The sequence below is a fragment of the Capsella rubella genome, unplaced genomic scaffold, assembly GCF_000375325.1.
Source record: "Capsella rubella cultivar Monte Gargano unplaced genomic scaffold, Caprub1_0 scaffold_1, whole genome shotgun sequence".
In the NCBI taxonomy this organism is placed as follows: domain Eukaryota; kingdom Viridiplantae; phylum Streptophyta; class Magnoliopsida; order Brassicales; family Brassicaceae; genus Capsella; species Capsella rubella.
The window spans coordinates 1395237-1414028 of record NW_006238923.1 but is presented as its reverse complement, the minus strand read 5'-3'; the positions used below and the strand labels follow the sequence as shown (position 1 = coordinate 1414028).

General features: G+C 37.1%; 5 protein-coding genes and 1 non-coding gene across 7 annotated transcripts; 3 read left to right on the top strand and 3 right to left on the bottom strand.

Moving 5' to 3' along the window:
* Nucleotides 1–1950: 1950 nt before the first annotated feature.
* Nucleotides 1951–3500, top strand: LOC17897252 (protein SULFUR DEFICIENCY-INDUCED 2). The gene is made up of 4 exons (XM_006305376.2): nt 1951–2203; nt 2319–2531; nt 2646–2801; nt 2912–3500. The coding sequence occupies exons 1-4, from the start codon at nt 2084–2086 to the stop codon at nt 3338–3340; spliced, it is 918 nt and encodes a 305-aa protein (XP_006305438.1). The 5' UTR covers nt 1951–2083; the 3' UTR covers nt 3341–3500.
* A 108-nt stretch (nt 3501–3608) lies between these two features.
* Nucleotides 3609–5280, bottom strand: LOC17900377 (putative vesicle-associated membrane protein 726). The gene is made up of 5 exons (XM_006306255.2): nt 4927–5280; nt 4434–4575; nt 4223–4343; nt 4074–4136; nt 3609–3957 (listed from the first exon to the last, which is right to left on the bottom strand). The coding sequence occupies exons 1-5, from the start codon at nt 5114–5116 to the stop codon at nt 3811–3813; spliced, it is 663 nt and encodes a 220-aa protein (XP_006306317.1). The 5' UTR covers nt 5117–5280; the 3' UTR covers nt 3609–3810.
* Nucleotides 5281–6506: 1226 nt separating this feature from the next.
* On the top strand, nt 6507–8323 carry LOC17900638 (vesicle-associated membrane protein 721). The gene is made up of 5 exons (XM_006304128.2): nt 6507–6696; nt 7254–7395; nt 7473–7593; nt 7733–7795; nt 7946–8323. Exons 1-5 carry the CDS (start codon nt 6507–6509, stop codon nt 8087–8089), a joined length of 660 nt encoding a protein of 219 aa, XP_006304190.1. The 3' UTR covers nt 8090–8323.
* Nucleotides 8324–8841: 518 nt separating this feature from the next.
* LOC17898786 (chromosome transmission fidelity protein 18 homolog) lies at nt 8842–15481 on the top strand. Of its 2 annotated transcripts, XM_023777155.1 has the most exons (23): nt 8842–9317; nt 9397–9530; nt 9700–9899; nt 10016–10288; nt 10390–10476; nt 10731–10832; nt 10918–10983; nt 11252–11412; nt 11611–11655; nt 11949–12022; nt 12183–12250; nt 12571–12639; nt 12725–12822; nt 12918–12999; nt 13093–13171; nt 13246–13333; nt 13419–13572; nt 13697–13888; nt 13977–14036; nt 14132–14370; nt 14544–14643; nt 14772–14837; nt 15044–15481. In XM_023777155.1, the coding sequence occupies exons 1-22, from the start codon at nt 8902–8904 to the stop codon at nt 14823–14825; spliced, it is 2841 nt and encodes a 946-aa protein (XP_023632923.1). In that variant the 5' UTR covers nt 8842–8901; the 3' UTR covers nt 14826–14837; nt 15044–15481. The 2 variants fall into 2 exon arrangements, with proteins under 2 accessions (XP_023632923.1, XP_023632922.1); XM_023777154.1 differs by lacking the exon at nt 15044–15481 and having other exon boundaries at nt 14772–15037.
* A 203-nt stretch (nt 15482–15684) lies between these two features.
* TRNAM-CAU lies at nt 15685–15769 on the bottom strand. Its single transcript is given in 2 exon segments — nt 15685–15720; nt 15732–15769. It is a non-coding gene; the product is annotated as a tRNA-Met (tRNA).
* Nucleotides 15770–15900: 131 nt separating this feature from the next.
* LOC17900710 (3-ketoacyl-CoA thiolase 1, peroxisomal) lies at nt 15901–18702 on the bottom strand. Its single transcript, XM_006307455.2, has 14 exons — nt 18612–18702; nt 18353–18417; nt 18143–18227; nt 17933–18059; nt 17738–17836; nt 17583–17650; nt 17388–17495; nt 17228–17305; nt 16989–17121; nt 16787–16883; nt 16593–16716; nt 16393–16501; nt 16231–16314; nt 15901–16157 (listed from the first exon to the last, which is right to left on the bottom strand). Exons 1-14 carry the CDS (start codon nt 18687–18689, stop codon nt 16078–16080), a joined length of 1335 nt encoding a protein of 444 aa, XP_006307517.1. The 5' UTR covers nt 18690–18702; the 3' UTR covers nt 15901–16077.
* Between the last annotated feature and the right edge of the window lie 90 nt (nt 18703–18792).

Sequence of the window (18792 nt, the reverse complement as noted above, 5' to 3'; positions counted from 1 at the left end):
TTTGATAATAGTAATGATATGCAAATTGCCAATGGATGAAGGTTTATTTTGTTAAGATTGTGTGAAATTAATAAGAAAAAAGAAGTTTAGAATAATCATTAACTAACGGTTTGACCAAATAAAAATCATTAACTAATTGAATTAATGATAAATTTTGTAGATATCATTTGTGCTATAATTGCTAGATTGATATTTGAATATGAATATTTTTTATGTGAAAATAAGAAATTTATGTGATCTAGAATGTTTATTCGCATGATTTTAACAAACAAATATTTAATTATTGATTTAGTTAAATTTTATTTATATTTAAAAACTATATAATTTTTTAAAATTTTATGATATGATCAGTTATGTATATATACTATGTAGAATTTGATTAGTTGATTATTTCATATGCTAACATATTTTTTTATCTTTTTTTATTTTTCTAAAAAAAGTTATCTTTGTTATTTTAGATATGATGATTTTATTTTATTAGATTTCATTCTATATAAATTATTAATTTCGAAATTCTATTAACATATTAAATTAATAATAAATATGTTTATGTATATTCAAAATATATTTGTTTACATATATTTAGTTTTGAATTTAATTGTCCACTTTTTATGGTAAAATATTATTTTGATTTCCATAAATATAGATTGTTTTTGTTTTTGTTTTTGTTTTTTTTTTGCTGTCATAAATTGTGTTTGGCAACTGGTTTTATTTTCATGAAATGTTTTTTTTAAAATTAGGGGGTGTTTGGCTTAAAGTTGTTCTTCCCAATATATGTTATGGTATTATTGGGCCATATAGATTGGTAATAATAACAGCTATGAGCTAACAAAGAATGCTTCTAAAAGGCGTGGCGTTGGAATGAATGATCATTATGATGTTTCCATTAGCCCGATCACTTTTAATTATTTTCTACTACTCTGTAACACAACATATATTCCACCTTTTCCACACACATACATCGTTTCAACTGTCCTTTAGTTTTTTCTTTTTTAATAGTTTTGGGTCCATTTTTACGAAGATAAGTAAATTGCATATTTTTTAATGATTAAAATTGTAAAGATATTCTGTATATTATCATTACAAGTATCACCGTTTTCTTGACATTCCTATAAGATATGTCACCTAATATTATGAATGATACATTAACAAATCCATAATATCTATTTTATAATAATTTATAGCCAAAACAAAACAAAGGGGCCAAATTGAAATAATGGAAAACTATTGTACCCAAACGTTATTTTAGAAAAAAGCAAAGTCGTCGTGTGGGAAAAGTAAACGCGACACGTATGGCCACCTGGTTAATAACACGTAGGTTCTCTTTGCTTCGGAATGCACAGCACAGATGCAAATATAGATAGATATTTATGACCTTGTTTTTTTTTTTTTTTTTTTATATCAGAAACTATTAAAACCCCTTAAAACGAAAGCATAATAAGATTTGTCAGTTATTATTAAGAAATAATCATAATCAATGTTACCACTACCAGTAAATAGATTTCACTCTAGAAAAGCATTAGCTAAAGTTTATTCTTCTTTTTACTACTGCCACATTATTAAATAAATAAACAATGGGCGAAACATCTAAAAGTTTGTTTTACAAAAATAAAAAAACCTATAATATTAAGGGTGGTTAACTTATAACATTAAAATACAGCATTCCGCAGAATGCACATAGTTAAGGATGGTGGGCGTTATTAATGAAGATAAATCAAGAACCATATATACAAATGCACTAGAAGCCTGAAACTGAAGAAAAAGAAAAAAAAATCAAAACAATGAGACCTAACTGAAAAGAAACAAAACAAAATTGGCCAAGTCGAAGTCGTGAGAGATTAATGGGGACGGATATGGGTACGTGGCAGTATTTTATAGGTTAAATAAACGACCAGCCCGTGGTATTTTAAGATCCAGTTGACGATAATGAACCCAGACAACAATCCGTCTAGGTTCCTTCTTCTTCTTCCACAATATAACTGTATTCCTCCTCATCACACCTCCCCCTAGAGAGAGAGAGAAAAAAGTAGGTTTCTCCATTTAGAATTCCGATAGAAAGAGATAAACAAACAGAGGTTTTGTGATGATGATGACGATGATCCAGAGGAGAGGAGGAGAGAGATACGACTCGTCAGCGGCATACAACGTTGTCCATAAGCTGCCTCACGGAGACAGTCCTTATGTCCGAGCCAAACATGTTCAGGTAAAGAAAGAACAGAACACACGAAGCGTTCTGTTATTTATAATTATATTTGTTCTGGCTGAGGAAACTTAGTTTTAGATTTTTGGATTGATATTTTTTGTATTGGTTTCTTCAGTTAGTGGAGAAAGATGCAGAAGCAGCGATAGAGTTGTTCTGGAGAGCGATTAAAGCGAGAGATAGAGTTGATAGTGCTCTTAAAGACATGGCTCTGTTGATGAAACAACAGAACAGAGCTGATGAAGCCATTGAAGCTATTCATTCCTTTAGAGATCTTTGTTCAAGGCAAGCTCAAGAATCACTAGACAATGTCCTCATCGATCTTTACAAGGTCTAAACTAATCTCCTTAATTCTCTTGTATAATTTCGCTCTCTTCTTCTTAGTTTTTTTTTTTTTCTGAGATTGTGAAATTGACAATATTTGGGATTCCGATATACTGAACAGAAATGTGGGAGGATAGAAGAGCAAGTTGAGTTATTGAAGCAAAAGCTTTGGATGATATATCAAGGAGAAGCATTCAATGGCAAACCAACTAAGACTGCTAGATCTCATGGCAAGAAATTTCAGGTCACGGTCGAGAAAGAAACCTCTAGGATCTTGGTAAGATTTATTTCATCAGTTTTTTTTTTTTTTTTTTTTGATTAGATTTCTAAACTCTCTTTCTTGATCAATTAACTTATGAGGATGAATGAAATGTGATGTTGTTTTAGGGAAATTTGGGATGGGCTTATATGCAGCTAAGGGACTATACAGCGGCTGAAACCGTGTACCGGAAAGCTCAAGTGATAGAGCCAGATGCAAACAAGGCTTGTAATTTATGCACATGTCTCATCAAGCAAAGGAAGTACGATGAGGCGAGGTCGATTCTCTCTCGTCATGTACTCACAGAGAAAAATGAAGGGTTTGCTGATCCGAGGTTGAAGGCTCGGGTTCAAGAGCTATTGAGTGAGCTAGAGCCACAGGAGGAAGACGCACCTGTTTTTGCTTCTGTGTCTGTGGAATCTGATGTTGGTATGGATGAGATTGCGGTTGTCGAAGGGCTTGATGACTTTGTGAAGGAATGGAGGAGGCCTTATAGGACAAGAAGACTTCCGATTTTTGAAGAAATATTACCACTGAGAGATCAATTGGCTTGTTGATTATTCTCTATGTGTTTTGGATTGACTTGGATACTGAATAGGAACTTTTTGGTTAGATGAATGTATTAGATAGAGTTTACTTCTTGTAAGCTTGTTTTGGGTGTCGTTGTCTGTTACCCCTGTAACGTCAAAATAGAATCTCATTCCATAGTTGATGTTATATCTGTATATTAGAACGTTATCAGACCATGAGTCAATTTAGTTGGAGGAATATAAAATCGATCTGTAGACATGTAAAATACAAAGTATAAAGGCCTAACCTATGTAATAAGTAAAAGAAAAGAAAGGCTTTCAATCTCTCTTACAAACAAATGAATTCCTAAAGATCATTCTTGGTTACGGAGTCACATTTTTATGCCTAAGAGTAGGAAAATACAAAGAGAACGAGAAGAGGGAATAACTATACTGGGAGGATCTCTAATCAGCTTAGTAGCAATGTTGGTCTGATACATCCATCTGGGTGGTTGAGTTTAAGTGCACTTGAAGCCCGGGCAAACCGACAAAACGATGATGAGAATCAAAGCAACGACGATACCAAAGACTATGAGCTTTATCTTCATGTTTTCAAACCACAACTTTCTTTTCATCTTTGTTCCTTGTGTTCTAAAATCTTGTGCCTTTTAACACATTCAGAAAAAAAAATGAAGAGCATGTTACCACTTGATAAGAGGGAGTGAATAGTGATGTTGTCTTTATGCTGTATTTATGTTGTATTGGACGTGTGGTTACTAACCTGTGAGCGAAGGTTCTCAGTTTTGTCTACTAATAACTCGATTTTCTCACCACGGTCAAGGACCTGCCATGGGAATGAATTGCAGACAACACATTCAGCTTAAATGTGAGGAGTTTCCAAAATAAACATGGATAAGTGATGATTCTAACCTTCTCAATGTTCTCCATCATAACACCCTTCACTTCAGTCACTTGAGCCTTAACCTTGGACAATTTGCTAATCTCCTCAGGATGATCCGCACAGTACTGCATGTGCTCCTTCAGTTTAGACCTGAATTAACAACAAAACCAGTTAAAAACACATCCACAAAGATGGAGTTGGAGTATTATGTTGAATTTAATGTCAAAACTCAGAAGGTACCCGAATTCTTTGTTCAAGCTGTTGGCTTTAGCAGTGGAAGCTTTCCCACCACCATATCTCTTGCTAAAATCCTCCTTGACCCGCTCCAAGAAAGCCATTGGTATCTGCCTCCCAGCAGATTCGACAACAACAACACAATAGGCTGCATAACAACACAGATAATGAAATATCTCTTACAGTACCACATCCCATCTAATGCATAAACGTGGTGCATTAAATTCTTAAAACAGAACAGAACATCAAAAGGTTTCCAAACAGCATAACTAATGACCCTGCAAAGATTACACCAACCAAGACATGCATGGAAATATAACCCAATCCATGATTCTAAATATGATGAATCAGAGCATAAGGATTAACATAATAACATATGTAAACAATTCCATAAGAATCGAGTGCAACCAAAGATATACTGCTCTGGAACATGTAGATCGAAAACAAAACCAATCGAGGCAAAATCAAACGTGTTTGGGATCGGGAGGGAGAGACATACTGAAGCCATTGTCAGCGAGGTAATTGAAAGTGTGACCATCGCAATTGTAGGTAAACTTATTGTTGGAGGACGGAAGCTTCTGTAGGCACTGAGCGGCGACGGAGGTAAAATTACCTTTGAACTCGGTATATTCGGCGAGGATCACCGTACCACGAGCGACGAAGCTGTAGATCAACGATTGTTGTCCCATTCTTTCTTTTTATGTAAATGATAACAAAAAAGAAAGAAAAGAAAGAACAACAACAAAAAAAGAACACTAACAACACCACGAATCCGATCAGAGAGATTAGTAAGGAAGGAACGAGGGGTAGCGATGGAGAGAGCAGGACGCAGAGATCGGAGATGAGAAAACAAAATTATGAGAACGCTGGATTTGCGCTACTAAACAGAGTCAGAGACATTATTATTTTTTCCTTTTTCCTAACGTTCAAAATTCAAAATTTAAATTTAAAAAGGTAATAATATTCATCTTTCGTATTATTTGTTGTAGTCTTTTATTTTAAACACTTTATTCTGTGGTGACAAAATTATATCTCATTTCTACAGTGTACATATAAAATTATTCAATGAACTTTAAAAAAGAATTAAGAAAAATTACAGTATAAGGGATGTTTGAATTGTTGACTAGTTACTTCTTTTGGGGTTGCAAGTTAGTATATTTATAAAAATAATTATGTTACTTAAAGAATGTTCAATGTATAATGTTGCAACAACATAACCCTTACTTGCATTCCAATTCACCGACCTTCTAAGTTTCTAACCACAACCTAACTACCAGTGTTTTAAATTATTTGATATTGAGTTTGATTGTTGATCAAAATATTTAGGAACACGTTAAACAAAAATAATAAGCGTTTTCTAAATAATGCGGATATGTTATAGTTTATAGAAAACAAGAATATCACATGGTAGAAGTTATAATTCATCAATGGCTAAATAGGTCTACCTTTTATTTTAAGAATTAAGCAAGCTCAGTTATAGTTATTTGAATTAGAAAATCTCCTTTGGTTTCTTTATGCTTTATCCTTCATCCTCTATAGGTCTACAAGTAACAAAACCATATTTGTTTATCAGTTAAACCTTTTGTTCAAATCTGTAAGTGAGCTAAGACTGGGATCAATGATAAATTTGGAAAGAGAGGAGATATTTTGAAGAAGACAGAGACAGACTCTGTGTGTTCCCCCTTCGACCATGGGACCTGAACATGTCCTAGAATTGCTACTTTACTTACTAATTTGCCATTCGCAGAGTCCACGAGCTTTTTGGCTCGATCCGTGGCATTTAAGATGGGTCCAAATTTAATTTTTCTCGAGATTTGATCTCTCAGTTTCGAAATTATCTTTTAGTCCTTAAATTTCTAGGTTTTTATATAGAGTTCTTTTACCCAACCTGATTAATGTAAATGACTACTTTACCCTTGGCTCCTTTACTACTTTTTTGTTTTCTTCACCTTTGTCCACTTTAGTCCTCGTTTTGTTGTTGATAGTCTTCTAGATCTGTAGTTTTTTTCGCGACCGCCCATAAAAAGATTTTCTCTGATCGGACGGTCGATTGGATCGGAGATTTAGGGAAAAAAAATAATGGCGCAACAATCGCTGATCTACAGTTTCGTTGCTCGCGGCACGGTGATCCTCGTCGAGTTCACTGATTTCAAAGGCAATTTCACCTCAATCGCTGCTCAGTGCCTCCAGAAGCTTCCGTCTTCCAACAACAAGTTCACCTACAACTGCGACGGCCACACCTTCAACTACCTTGTCGAAGATGGATTCAGTAAGTCAGCTTTTTGTTTGATCTATGCACACGCGTTGATGTCTTCTTAATCTTACATCACTCCGTGCTTGCCTCGATTTCTGTCTAGGTTTATTTGCGTGTATCTGCCTAATGTATGCACGGTTTATCTATAGATTCGTGTGGATTTTTGCATTCTGTGTATCTGATTTCTCTCGGAAATCCCCTGAACAAAGCTTTTAGGGTTAGATCTCTCTATTCATTGTATAGATCTTTGTATTGTGAACTTACGTTTTTACTCAGTTTTTGATGAAATCTGTGGTAGCTTTGGTTGATACTATGTGGAAGAACACCAACATTGGCCTATACTAGAGGTTTTACTGGTTGCTCGATTAGCGCAACTTATTTGCTTGTTGGTTCTTAGGTCATGAGTCTTTACTGCTTCATTTTCAATGAGTGTGGGGGTGTTACTTAAAAAATTTGTGACTATCTTTTCGTTGTAGCCATATCAATTCCATATTAAATCACCTGATTATTGCAGTGAGGAATGACTTCTTTTGTACCCGCTATATGAGATTGATTCTGTTCTTGTTGTGCAGCCTATTGTGTTGTTGCGGTTGATTCTGCTGGGAGGCAGATTCCGATGGCCTTTCTGGAAAGAGTAAAAGAAGATTTTAACAAGAGATATGGTGGTGGAAAGGCTGCAACTGCTCAAGCAAACAGCTTGAATAAAGAGTTTGGGTACTTTTTCTTTTGATCTAATCTATTTCTATCAATGATTTTCTCTACCGGGCTGATTCCTTTTGGTTACAATGAAGCTCTAAGCTGAAAGAGCATATGCAGTATTGCATGGATCATCCCGATGAGATTAGCAAGCTTGCTAAGGTGAAGGCACAAGTGTCAGAAGTTAAGGGTGTAATGATGGAAAACATCGAGAAGGTGTGAATCTGATCTTTTCCTATATTTATATCTATGTTCTCATCTGAAAGAGCCCATCTAGTAATACTAAGTTATTCAATGCATCACAACTTGAATAAAAAGGCCGGTTTACCAGTTGAACTTGTTCATTTGCTTGCAGGTTCTTGACCGTGGCGAGAAAATTGAGCTTTTGGTGGACAAAACTGAAAATCTTCGCTCACAGGTTAGACTCTCATGCGATTATCTCCTGCATACATATATATGATTACACCCACACAGAGAGTCGAACATGCATATCAAACTATCTTTGAGTTCATAACTGGTTCATCCTTTTATCATATCTTGTATTTGATTAAACTCCCAACTGCTGCAGGCACAAGATTTCAGAACAACGGGAACGCAGATGAGAAGAAAGATGTGGCTTCAGAACATGAAGATAAAACTCATTGTTCTTGCCATTATCGTCGCGCTGATTCTCATCATCGTGCTCTCAGTTTGCCATGGCTTTAAGTGTTAAGCCCAGAATATGCAAAACCTCTGAGATGTTTCTCACTCGGTACATCGTACTGCTTTCTCTTTTATTGTTCGATCCTCATTCTAATGTTTCTGCTTGAATTGGTTTTGTATAGATAGACATATATGTATGCTACTCATTTGCTATATTGCTTGCATCTGATGACGTTGATCCCTTGCGAACCAGTCAGTATTTTGACAAGAGATCCAAAAGTATTAAATGATTTTGTTGACTGAAGATTGCTTATGGTGATGATAATATTGAACTGATATTGACAATTATGATGATATTGACGACACGTCGTGATGTGAGGTGGTAACTTCAAATTGATATGAGTAGCGTAGTCATAGTGCACTCTCTATATCGTTAGTCGAGATAGGGTAGTTATTTGTAGTTTAAATCATACCTTTTTACGATCTCCCGACCACCTCTGAGGTTGTTTGTCCAAAACAATCGTCCATATAGTATAGAACGCTCGAGTATCTTTAAAGCCGTTGGGTCGTTTACTAATTATTTGCATCACCAGGAACAACTAGCCCAATAGAAACTCCCTCGTATTACATTACATACAGAAGCAACCAAATATCAAAAGTCAAAACTACTGTATATAATGGTACAATCATTATATATGGGCTAAATTAGAGAAACGGGCCGAGTATTTAATGGGCCGAAAACATAATTTAAGATTCTGCTGCCACAGCTTTCCCGCTAAAACTGCTGATGATTCCCGCTCAACCTCGCACCAGATTCCGAATTTCACTAATGTCGAAGGAGTACCAATCCCAACAAAATTAAAATTCCGATCATATCTGAGGATGGAATTCGATATCCCATTGCCGGAGGAACTTGAGCTTCTCGAAGCCAACTCTCATTTCTATGAAGAAGAAGAAGACGATGACTACCTAAACTTCGAGGAGCCGCCGTATCCTTACCCAATCGAGGGCGATGAAGAAAAAGAAGAAGAACCCGTCGCGCAGAAGGAGCCTCATGTCCGTCAACCGGACTCTATTGATATCAACGGTTGTAAACGTCCCAGGAGTCTAATCTCTGATCCGATTGTCAATCTCGACGAAGTCTCTCCAGCTTCTGACAAGAGAAGCAAAGTTGATAATAACCGGGTTGAAATTGAAGATGAGGATTGGTTACGGTTCTCGCCGGTTAAGGAAGCCGTTCACGTTATGGAGGAGGAGGAAGAAGAAGAGGTCATTCCCAAGGAGGTTATTTTGTCCAGGTTACTCTACTGTTCATGAGACATATCGACTTGCAAATTTAGATTTCACTTATAGTAATCTTGTTATTGGAATTCGCAGATACGCTTCTGAGATAGACGGGGAGTGCTTTCCGATCACGGCACCTGACGGAGGAGAGAGGGTTTATGCGAAATTCTGCCGGGCATTGGGAGACGAAGAAGTGAAGAAATTGGATGTGAAAGCCAAGTCTAATGGTACCAACTACTAAGCTTTCGTTAAAGCTATCAGAATTGTTGTATTAGATCTGTGTACTATCTATTTCTAGCTTCAAGTACTCTTTTCTTGAATTGGCATTCAATCTTCTGAAAATAACTCCAATTTTCTCGGTAGATAACATTTATCATTCATTTTAATGTTTTGCAGGTCTTATTAAAGATCCAATCAGTGTTCTTTTGCAGCTATCAGAGAAAGAGGCGTTTAACAAGGCCTTGCAAACCAGTTCCGAAGATCAGAACGAAACTACTTCTGCAGAAACATCTGTAATGCATGAGAAACTCTGGGTGGAAAAATATTCTCCTTGCTCATTTACTGAGCTTCTCAGTGATGAGCAGACCAATCGAGAGGTATTCTTCGTCTCTTGGTGATGATTCTGGTAAATTGGATGAATCAAGAATAGTTGAATGATTTTAGAAAGCGTCTTATTGGTTCTAGTAGTTGACCATTATTAATTTATTTGTAGGTCCTGTTATGGCTTAAGCAGTGGGATGCTTCTGTTTTTGGATCTGAAATTAGGAGCACCACAGAGGAAGTGTTGTCAGCTTTGAAACGACATTCTACACCAAGTCATCATAAAAAATCGGATTCATCTTTTACAAGGAAAAAACAGTTCAATAGATGGAGTAAGGAAAGTTATGGACATTCGAAAAATGCAGACGTGAGCAATAGCAACACAACCGATGATATTGACTTGTGGAACAAGAAGTCGAAACTTACTGGTCCTCCAGAGCAGAAGGTGAGCGATAAACTGATATAGACTAAGCTGCTTGTGGTTGTCTTGTATTAAAAGCACCAGTATGGACCAGTAGTAAAAATCTAATTTCACTGTTGTTGTAGATCCTTCTGCTTTGTGGTGCCCCAGGGCTTGGAAAAACTACGCTTGCTCACATTGCAGCTAAGCATTGTGGATATCGCGTTGTTGAGGTATTCTTTTTGAAATATAAATTCATAATTCTCTAGCTAAATTCTTGATCAATAGAATAAGCGGGAGGTATGGTGCAGCTTAATTCTGCTTATGGTTTTGCATGCATGCCACTGATTAATTTCCATCATTCCATGCTAGCATTCCTTAACTAATGGACTCTTCATCAATTTTGTTGCCACAACGTTTCTGTATGTGTAGGTTTCTTACTTCTATTGTTGTTTATTAGCTTAATTCAGCCTGTGTTATTTTGCAGATTAATGCTAGTGACGAGCGATCAGCATCAGCCATTGAAACGAGAATTCTTGATGTAGTTCAGATGAACTCTGTTACAGCTGATTCTAGACCGAAATGTTTGGTGTGCTTTACCTACTCTTTGTTCACATAGGACCTCTTTTTGTCATGTTGTTTGAAGTGGGAGAAGCTGACGATCATTTATGTAGGTGATTGATGAGATAGATGGAGCTCTCGGTGATGGAAAAGGAGCAGTTGATGTTATTCTAAAGATGGTATGTATATGTATGCTGGTACTGGACCCCGGGTCACTCGGGGATCTGAGATTTAGGTTAACTTTGGCGTGTACTTACTATCAACTCTCTTCTCGTTTACCTTTATATAACACTTTAAATTGTCACTCCTTCCCAGTTTCAGTAAATGCATGAAGGTATTTTGATTCTCGCAATTATTTATTAAATTTGAATTCTTCTTTTGGAGACCAATTTGTGATTGGCTATGTGTCAGCATTTGGTAGTATATAATCGTACCTTTGCTGCCTAGGTGTTGGCAGAAAGAAAGCATGCTACAGGCAAGGAAAATATAGAGAATGGGAAGACTTCTTCAAAGAAGGAGCGCCGAACAGCACCACTATCAAGACCTATTATTTGTATATGTAATGATTTATATGCACCAGCACTTAGGCCTCTGCGACAGATAGCAAAGTAAGTTCAACTTTCTGTTGGCTTGAGGGTCTCTTTTTCCTGTTTGCGTGATTTTCCTGTTTACGTGATTTTCCTATTTGTGTGGTGAAGCTAACACTTTTTTTCTTAGAGCATACTGCTTTCAAATGTTGAATTATCTTCAATACATGTTGACTATTTCTCTTAGTATGATGACAAGCGTCTATGGTTCTGTTGCAGGGTTCATATATTTGTTCAACCAACAGTAAGCCGTGTGGTAAACAGGTAACGGTTTCTTAGTTTATTGCGTGCAACGAAGCACTCTTTTAAGAGTTTATTATTTTGTTTCATTTTGGTGAGGGTAAGGCAATTTATATTAGTCCAACTGTCAGTTACTTGTAAGAATAACTTTCACTCATGATTGAGATATGAAATGATGCAGCACATCTCATTGCCATCATGGTTATCTAGTATTTTCTATAAAAACCAGTGAACTATATTCAAATTAAAGTCAATTTTTGTCCCCGACTTTATTTATCTATCAATCACCTTACTAGGCTGAAATGTGCAAATGATAGGCTCAAGTATATTTGCAATATGGAAGGGATGAAAGCAAGATCATTTGCTCTTACTGCTCTTGCGGATTTCACTGGTAACTTTCTCCCTTTAATTTGGTTCTTAGTGTGATCTATTGTCACGAGAGTTTTGTCCTCATATATTAGTATATTACTTGATTAACTTAGAGAAGAAAGTAGTCGTGTATTTGTTTCCTAAATCTGTTATCTTTTTGTCTCCATATTTGGTGGTTACAGAATGTGACATACGCTCTTGCTTGAACACTCTGCAATTTCTCAACAAGAGGAAAGAAACCCTCAATGTGGTGAGACTTTGATGCCCTTCTAGCACCTCTGTGTTTTCTGCTTTCGATTTGAATCACACTTCATTTGAAAATCTAAGTTTATTAGACTTTTAAACGGAGGAGAAAAACTACTTTTAAGTTTATTGTATACAAGACCTCCTATGAGCGTTCCAGTTACTTTGAAGTATTTAATGAGTTAATTAGGCCCATCTAGTTAGGAATACTAAAGCAGCTTTTCAATTTTTTTGTTCTTTAGGCAATTAATATTCTGTTTGGTTTTCCATTGTTGTCAAATTGAGCCTTTTGATAAGCTAAGTACCACCACTCTCTTTCTATTTTAGATTGACATTGGATCTCAAGTTGTTGGGCGGAAAGACATGTCAAAGAGTCTGTTTGATATCTGGAAAGAGGTACTTTAAGCTTGGTCAAATTGTCAAAGCACTCTTTACTTACAGATCACTTCATTTTATATCTAATCTTGCTTCTTCTCTTTAGATATTCACCACGAGAAAGATGAAACGAGAACGATCTACTGACGCTTCTGGAAGTGAGGCCAAAAACTTTGACTTCTTACACACTCTCATATCCAGTCGGTATGTACAAGACAATGGTTTTCTCTTTTATATTTCTTAACTTTCTGCTTTGTCTTTTTCTTCTTTATGCTTATGTAGTTAACTGAATCTGCCAGGGGTGATTATGATTTGATATTCGATGGCATACATGAAAATATTTTACAGCTCCACTACCATGATCCGGTGATGGACAAGACAGTAAGGCTAACTAATGACCATAACTGCTTTTTTCTGTATGTTTGTGCGGTTAAGCTCTGAAATAACATTATGATTACTCCTTTTAATTTAAAGATTAGCTGTTTGGACAGTCTTGGAACTTCTGATTTGCTGCATCGATACATCCTACGTACCCAGCATATGCCTCTCTACGGTAAAGCCTTTAAATCTCTAAATGATTACTGAGTCCTGTATATAATAATGTTTCCTGTTTACCTTGCGATGCAGTTTACTTTCCTAGCCTTGTGATACCTATTCATCGTCGTGTAGCCCAGATTCAAAAACCAATTATTGAGTGGCCCAAGTCATTCCACAGGTCATTTTGGTGTCATCTCTTATTGATTACGAAAGCATTTCAATCATCCCTGCTTACGTGTACTTCTCAATATCAAATGTACCAGATGTCGAACACTTTTAGTGGAAAAGCAGGAGTCTCTGCGGTCTTGGCACCACAAGATACCTCCGTATATTGGGAGGCATTTGTCAATCAAGTCGTTCGTAGAAGACTCTGTTTCCCCGCTATTGCATATTCTTTCTCCCCCTACTCTAAGACCGGTAGGTTTTCATCTATTGGCTGTTGAATTTTGTTTGAATTCTCTGTTCCCTTCATGGTTTACTGTGCCACCTTTCATCAATTATTACTGCTCTTCTAAGGATAACATCTTACTATGCTCCTCAGGTGGCATCACATTTGCTATCCGATAGGCAAAAGGATCAACTGGCGGGTTTGGTCATGCTTATGTGCTCTTATTCTTTGACTTATAAGAATGTGAAATCCGATCCTGTTCTGAGTAACCTCCGAGAGGCAGCTGCTTCAGATGCTTCGCTTCTTGCTTTAGATCCACATCTTTTTGATTTCATTAGTTTCAAGGTTTTGTTTCTGTTTCTTTGTCCCTAGTATCTGTCCACTAAATTCTACTTTTGGTGATAATACTCATCGCCTTTCCAACATTTGACAGGGTCACCAATTTAAACATCATGTACTTGCCTTAGCGATGAAACAAGTGTTGGTACATGAAGTAAGTCACATCTTCTTCCATGGAATATAGATTTTTGCGTTTAGCTGCGTGAAGATCTTGATTTTCTGGTTTATAAATAATTGTTAAAAACTCAGGTTGAGAAGCAAAAGATATTGCAAGCAAGTGGAGGAAGTTTTGGAATCTTGAACAAGCCCGAAATTAAGAAAATAAATCAAGACTTAGCGAGGAAAACCAATGCTGCATCAAATGAAAGTCAAAGAAATCCAGTTACCTCTAAACCTCCATTGGTCTCAGTTGGGATTGCCACAACTTCAAAGCCTAATTCTAGTGATGTGAAAAAGGCATCTCGTACTGCCCTTAATTTCTTTGACAGGTAATTGTTTGAGGGTTTGATGTCATTTTTCTCAACTTGAACTTCATGATATCCCATTCTTTTATCACCCAAAGTGGTGGATGAATAGCCTCATCTGAATCATTTTTAGGCAGACAGTTCAGTGTCATAAACCATGATCACATACTAATCGCATATATGTCTGCTAAGAACAGGTTTAGGAAGTCAAGGAAAGATTATGAAGATCCAGAGGATGTACAAAAGCGAGCAACTGCAAAAAGAGATTCACGACCTCTTCTCTTCAAGTTTAACGAGGTATGTCACACAACCCCAACTATATTGCAGCCAATCAAAAACTCCTCAAAAGGATGATTCTAAGAGACTAAAATTTTAGGAGAAATTTTCGAAGTATTGAGACTCATGTGTGTGCTTTATACGTATAGGGTTTCACAAATGCTGTGAAGAGACCCGTTAGAATGCGGGAGTTTCTACTATGATTCTGCAATGAAGTAAGTCTTAGATTGGTACATAGAGCTACACACGAAGCTAAGGAAGAAAGAATATAATATTGTGTAAATATGCTAGATGTGGAACATCTCACTGAGTTTTTCCCTTTAGAATCATATTTACTATATTTCACACAGTAGAGCTTGTATTCCATGTAAGACGACAGTAAACCACATCTTGCTAAGTTTCGTGATTTATAATCTTTCAGGGAAAAACTTTCTAATGGCTAGTAGTTGCCAGGATGCTACATAAGCATTGACTTTATCTTTCAGTGCATTTGAATGTACTAGACGTATCGGTCAAGGTCCTAAATCGGCCTGAGAAATACGAAGTTCAAAAAGATGAGAAGAAGAGGAAAACTAATAATAACCATAGGAGAGGAGGAGCTAGACCTCTACTATTTCGGTTTTTTTAGCCAATCAGAGCGCTCTATTTCACACCCACTCTCACAAAGTGCGCGTTGCGCGCGTGTCCCTAATTTCCGTGGGTTCTAACCCACCAAATCGCTTGTTTTAAAGCAAACTCGCTTCTTTTTAAAAAGGCCTCGCGTGACTCATTAATTGTTTTATTTTTCCAATTTGTACAGTATACAATCGAACCAAACTCAATTGTAATTTCAAAACTTTTTAAACCGAACTGAAATCAACTTTAACGATTTAAGAAGAGAATGTGAACGGAAAACCTATTTAATTAGTTGATTGAAAAATTTTTAAACCAGAGATTCCCAGAAGCCAGAACCAAATAATATAATCCAAGAAACTAACCTGGTTAACCAGCTACCAGTAAGCGTAAAACAGTTCACTGAAATTTAAAAATCCCCTGGTTTGTTTTAACGATTAAAAAAGTAACTGGGGTGAGAGAGGCTCGAACTCTCGACCTCAGGATCACTCAGTAGCTATGAGACCTACGCGCTAGCCAACTGCGCCACCACCCCTTGTTGATGTTTTTGTCCCAATAATTATTAAGTCAACTTTCTATAAGAGATGCTTGTTTTACAGCCTAAGAGGACAGAGTTGATTACAAAATGATCAATACATACATGTGACCGACCAATTACAGTCTTGATATGTTCTTAAATGGTATATTTATAAATGATTCTACTCACTATGTATTGTTAGAAAGTTGTTCTCAAGTCTCAAGTATTGTCCTGTTGTTGTCATGATTTATTCATCTATAACACATTTATTTGTAGCAGTGTTCTAATTTGTAAAGTCCATAGCAAGAGCCCTTTGTCAAAAGGCCTTATTTTCTTTTACAGATGTTGCGGAGCTCATCCACGCTGTCTCCTCTCTCAAACACCGCAGCTGCTCCCATTCCCGAACCTGCAGGTTTCCCAATCCCAGTGAGTGTGTGTGAGAGCGAGAGAGTGAGAGTGAGAGTGAACATATAACATACCTATGCACATTGACACTACTCCAAAACGGCAGTCTTTACCGCGGCGTTTCATCTCGTGCAGCAGTGTTGCAACGCATCTGGCACCTAAGAAAGTGTAAATAGCGTATGTTAGCTGAGGAACTCAGCTAGGAAATTAATGATATGTAAACAAGTAGAGCATACCTGTAGCGCCCAATGGATGTCCAATGGCTATGGCTCCTCCATTGACATTGATCTTTTCCGGGTTTATCCCCAACTTGTTGCGACAATAAACAAACTGAGATGCAAACGCCTAAACACACAATGGGATGTAAGGACTACAAGGAAAATAGTATGTGCAGTAGCATAATGCATGGAAAGAAGGGCTATGCTAATATCTTTACCTCATTAATCTCAAACAAGTCGATGTCATCAAGTTCTAAACTAGCCGCCTTGACTGCAGTAGGAATGGCAACAGCTGGCCCAATCCCCATGATGGCTGGGTCCACACCAACTGCAGCAAATGTCCTGTAATGTGTCCAAGAGTGGTTTTACTTAATGAAGCAAAGAAAATGTCAATATAGAGTGTCAAACCCACCTGAATACACCAAGAATAGGAAGGCCTTTCTCCATTGCAACACTTCTCCTCATAAGTAGAACAGCTCCTGCACCGTCACTTAATTGGCTTGAATTTCCTGTTTAACGCAAAGGAAGCAATGGAATTGAAAGAAGAAGAAAAGAAAAGATGGATCGAACAAACAATATTCTCTGCAAATGGACAATTAATTTAGGGACTGTACCAGCAGTTGTGGTTCCGTCTTTCTTAAACACTGGTTTCAGCTTCATAAGTCCGGAAAGGGTTGTGTTGGGTCGAATCCCATCATCCACAGAAACTGTTATGGGTTTCTCATCACCTGTCTTTGGGTCAACTATCTGAAATGTAAAAACAAAATTCATTAACTTGGGGAAAAGAGCACTTGATGCAGCCTGAAGAATCTAACATGCTCACAGTTGTTGCCAGATGGAAAACAGCATGTACCTTGGTTTTTACGGGGATTATTTCATCCTCAAATTTACCGGAAGCTGTAGCAGAAGCAGCTTTTCTGTGAGAATCAACCTGTACAATTGACTCGATAAACAAAGGATGGAGGGTAATCTCGAATCCATGCATTAGAACTGAGAAAGTTTATTCGAGTTACAGCGGCTTGATCCTGCTCCTCCCTTGAAATATTAAACCGGTGTGATACATTTTCTGAAGTAATACCCATTGGAAGAAGGCAACTATGTGCTTGTTCAAAATTCTTCACCTACACCAACAACAGAAGGCTTAAAATTCAACAAAGCCAATCAATACACTCAAGAAAGGAGGGAGAGAGACAATAAGAGCACGGTACCTTTGGGTTGACTGATCCTTTCCAACCCCTTGGATTGGTTGTCATGGACTCCAGTCCAGCTCCAATACCTGTATCCAACGTATTGGCAGCTCATATTATTCATCCCATCAAAAAAGATATAATTCATGCAACCAAAGGTATAGTTACTCTCTTACCAATGTCATAAAAACCAGCTTTTATGGCAGCGGCAACATCAGCGACAGCTTGAAGCCCAGATGCACACTGTCTGTTGACGGTTCTAATGGGAACAGTTACTTCAAACGGGACATAAGAGCATTAGCATACAACAAACCACATATCAAAGATTCCGGATTACATAATTATTACCATACTAGAAAAGAAAAGCTTACGAGGGAAACCAGCATAGAACGAAGCCATCCTGCATTCACTGGCTCTCTGAGATCCTGGCCCCAAAACAGTACCCACTACGATGTCACCAACTTCAGATGGGTTTACATTTGTTTTCTCTATCAATGCCTACCAAGAAGAAGAAGCTAGTACTACACATAAGGAAAAAAAAAAAAAAAAAAACCAGTAAACAGGAAATTGAATCAACATACTCTCAGAACAGATGCAAGCAACTCGTCCGGATATGTATCCTTGAAGCTGCCACGTTTTGCCTTGCAAATAGCAGTCCTTTGTGCCCTGTTTAATCATCACAAGAATCATAGAAGAAAGGGGCCGGGTTCAACAAGGTTTCGAAAGTTCTTGCACAACTAAATACCAAACAATGAAGAAAAAGAAAAAAAAGAAGGAAGAAGAAACTTAACGCGACGATGACAACATCATCTCCATATTTAGAGGTGTTCTGATATGCAGCTAAGCAAGCTGAGGGCTTGTGAGGAAACAACACACAATGCGGTGAATTAGAAATACATTGTAAAAACTCAAAAACACATCCTGAACCAAAATCAGCCTTGAGAGTTATGGTTCAGTTTAAAATTCCAAATCTCATGTAAATAAATAATCGAGAGCAATTAGCGATGGGAAATTGGGAAATCAAAGCTATGAAGAGGAAGAGGAGCTTACAGAGAGAGCGGAGTCGGAAGAAGACGAAGGTTGAAGATGCTGAAGCAGCACCCTTTGTCTCTCCATCGCTTTTTCCATTTTTTTTTTTTTTTTTTTTAATTTGTCCTCCAAAGCAAAACCGTTAATTTAAATTATATTTAAAAAAAAAAAAGGAAATAAGAGACCAAACCGCTTCATCCCG

Bases quoted from the DNA above. Each gene is read 5' to 3' on its own strand.
- LOC17897252 (XM_006305376.2), top strand. From the start codon at position 2,084: ATGATGATGACGATGATCCAGAGGAGAGGAGGAGAGAGATACGACTCG. The intron at 2,204-2,318 runs GTAAAGAAAGAA...TGGTTTCTTCAG, and splicing joins TCCGAGCCAAACATGTTCAG to TTAGTGGAGAAAGATGCAGA. The intron at 2,802-2,911 runs GTAAGATTTATT...ATGTTGTTTTAG, and splicing joins AAGAAACCTCTAGGATCTTG to GGAAATTTGGGATGGGCTTA.
- LOC17900377 (XM_006306255.2), bottom strand. From the start codon at position 5,116: ATGGGACAACAATCGTTGATCTACAGCTTCGTCGCTCGTGGTACGGTG. The intron at 4,137-4,222 runs GTTAGAATCATC...TTCCCATGGCAG, and splicing joins TGATGGAGAACATTGAGAAG to GTCCTTGACCGTGGTGAGAA. The intron at 3,958-4,073 runs GTTAGTAACCAC...ATGTGTTAAAAG, and splicing joins CTGAGAACCTTCGCTCACAG to GCACAAGATTTTAGAACACA.
- LOC17900638 (XM_006304128.2), top strand. From the start codon at position 6,507: ATGGCGCAACAATCGCTGATCTACAGTTTCGTTGCTCGCGGCACGGTG. The intron at 6,697-7,253 runs GTAAGTCAGCTT...CTTGTTGTGCAG, and splicing joins CCTTGTCGAAGATGGATTCA to CCTATTGTGTTGTTGCGGTT. The intron at 7,594-7,732 runs GTGTGAATCTGA...ATTTGCTTGCAG, and splicing joins TGATGGAAAACATCGAGAAG to GTTCTTGACCGTGGCGAGAA.
- LOC17898786 (XM_023777155.1), top strand. From the start codon at position 8,902: ATGGAATTCGATATCCCATTGCCGGAGGAACTTGAGCTTCTCGAAGCC. The intron at 12,251-12,570 runs GTGAGACTTTGA...TTTCTATTTTAG, and splicing joins GGAAAGAAACCCTCAATGTG to ATTGACATTGGATCTCAAGT. The intron at 12,640-12,724 runs GTACTTTAAGCT...TCTTCTCTTTAG, and splicing joins TGTTTGATATCTGGAAAGAG to ATATTCACCACGAGAAAGAT.
- LOC17900710 (XM_006307455.2), bottom strand. From the start codon at position 18,689: ATGGAAAAAGCGATGGAGAGACAAAGGGTGCTGCTTCAGCATCTTCAA. The intron at 17,837-17,932 runs GTAAGCTTTTCT...TCCCGTTTGAAG, and splicing joins GTTCTATGCTGGTTTCCCTC to TAACTGTTCCCATTAGAACC. The intron at 16,502-16,592 runs GTAAAGATATTA...TTGTGTGTTTAG, and splicing joins ACTTGTTTGAGATTAATGAG to GCGTTTGCATCTCAGTTTGT.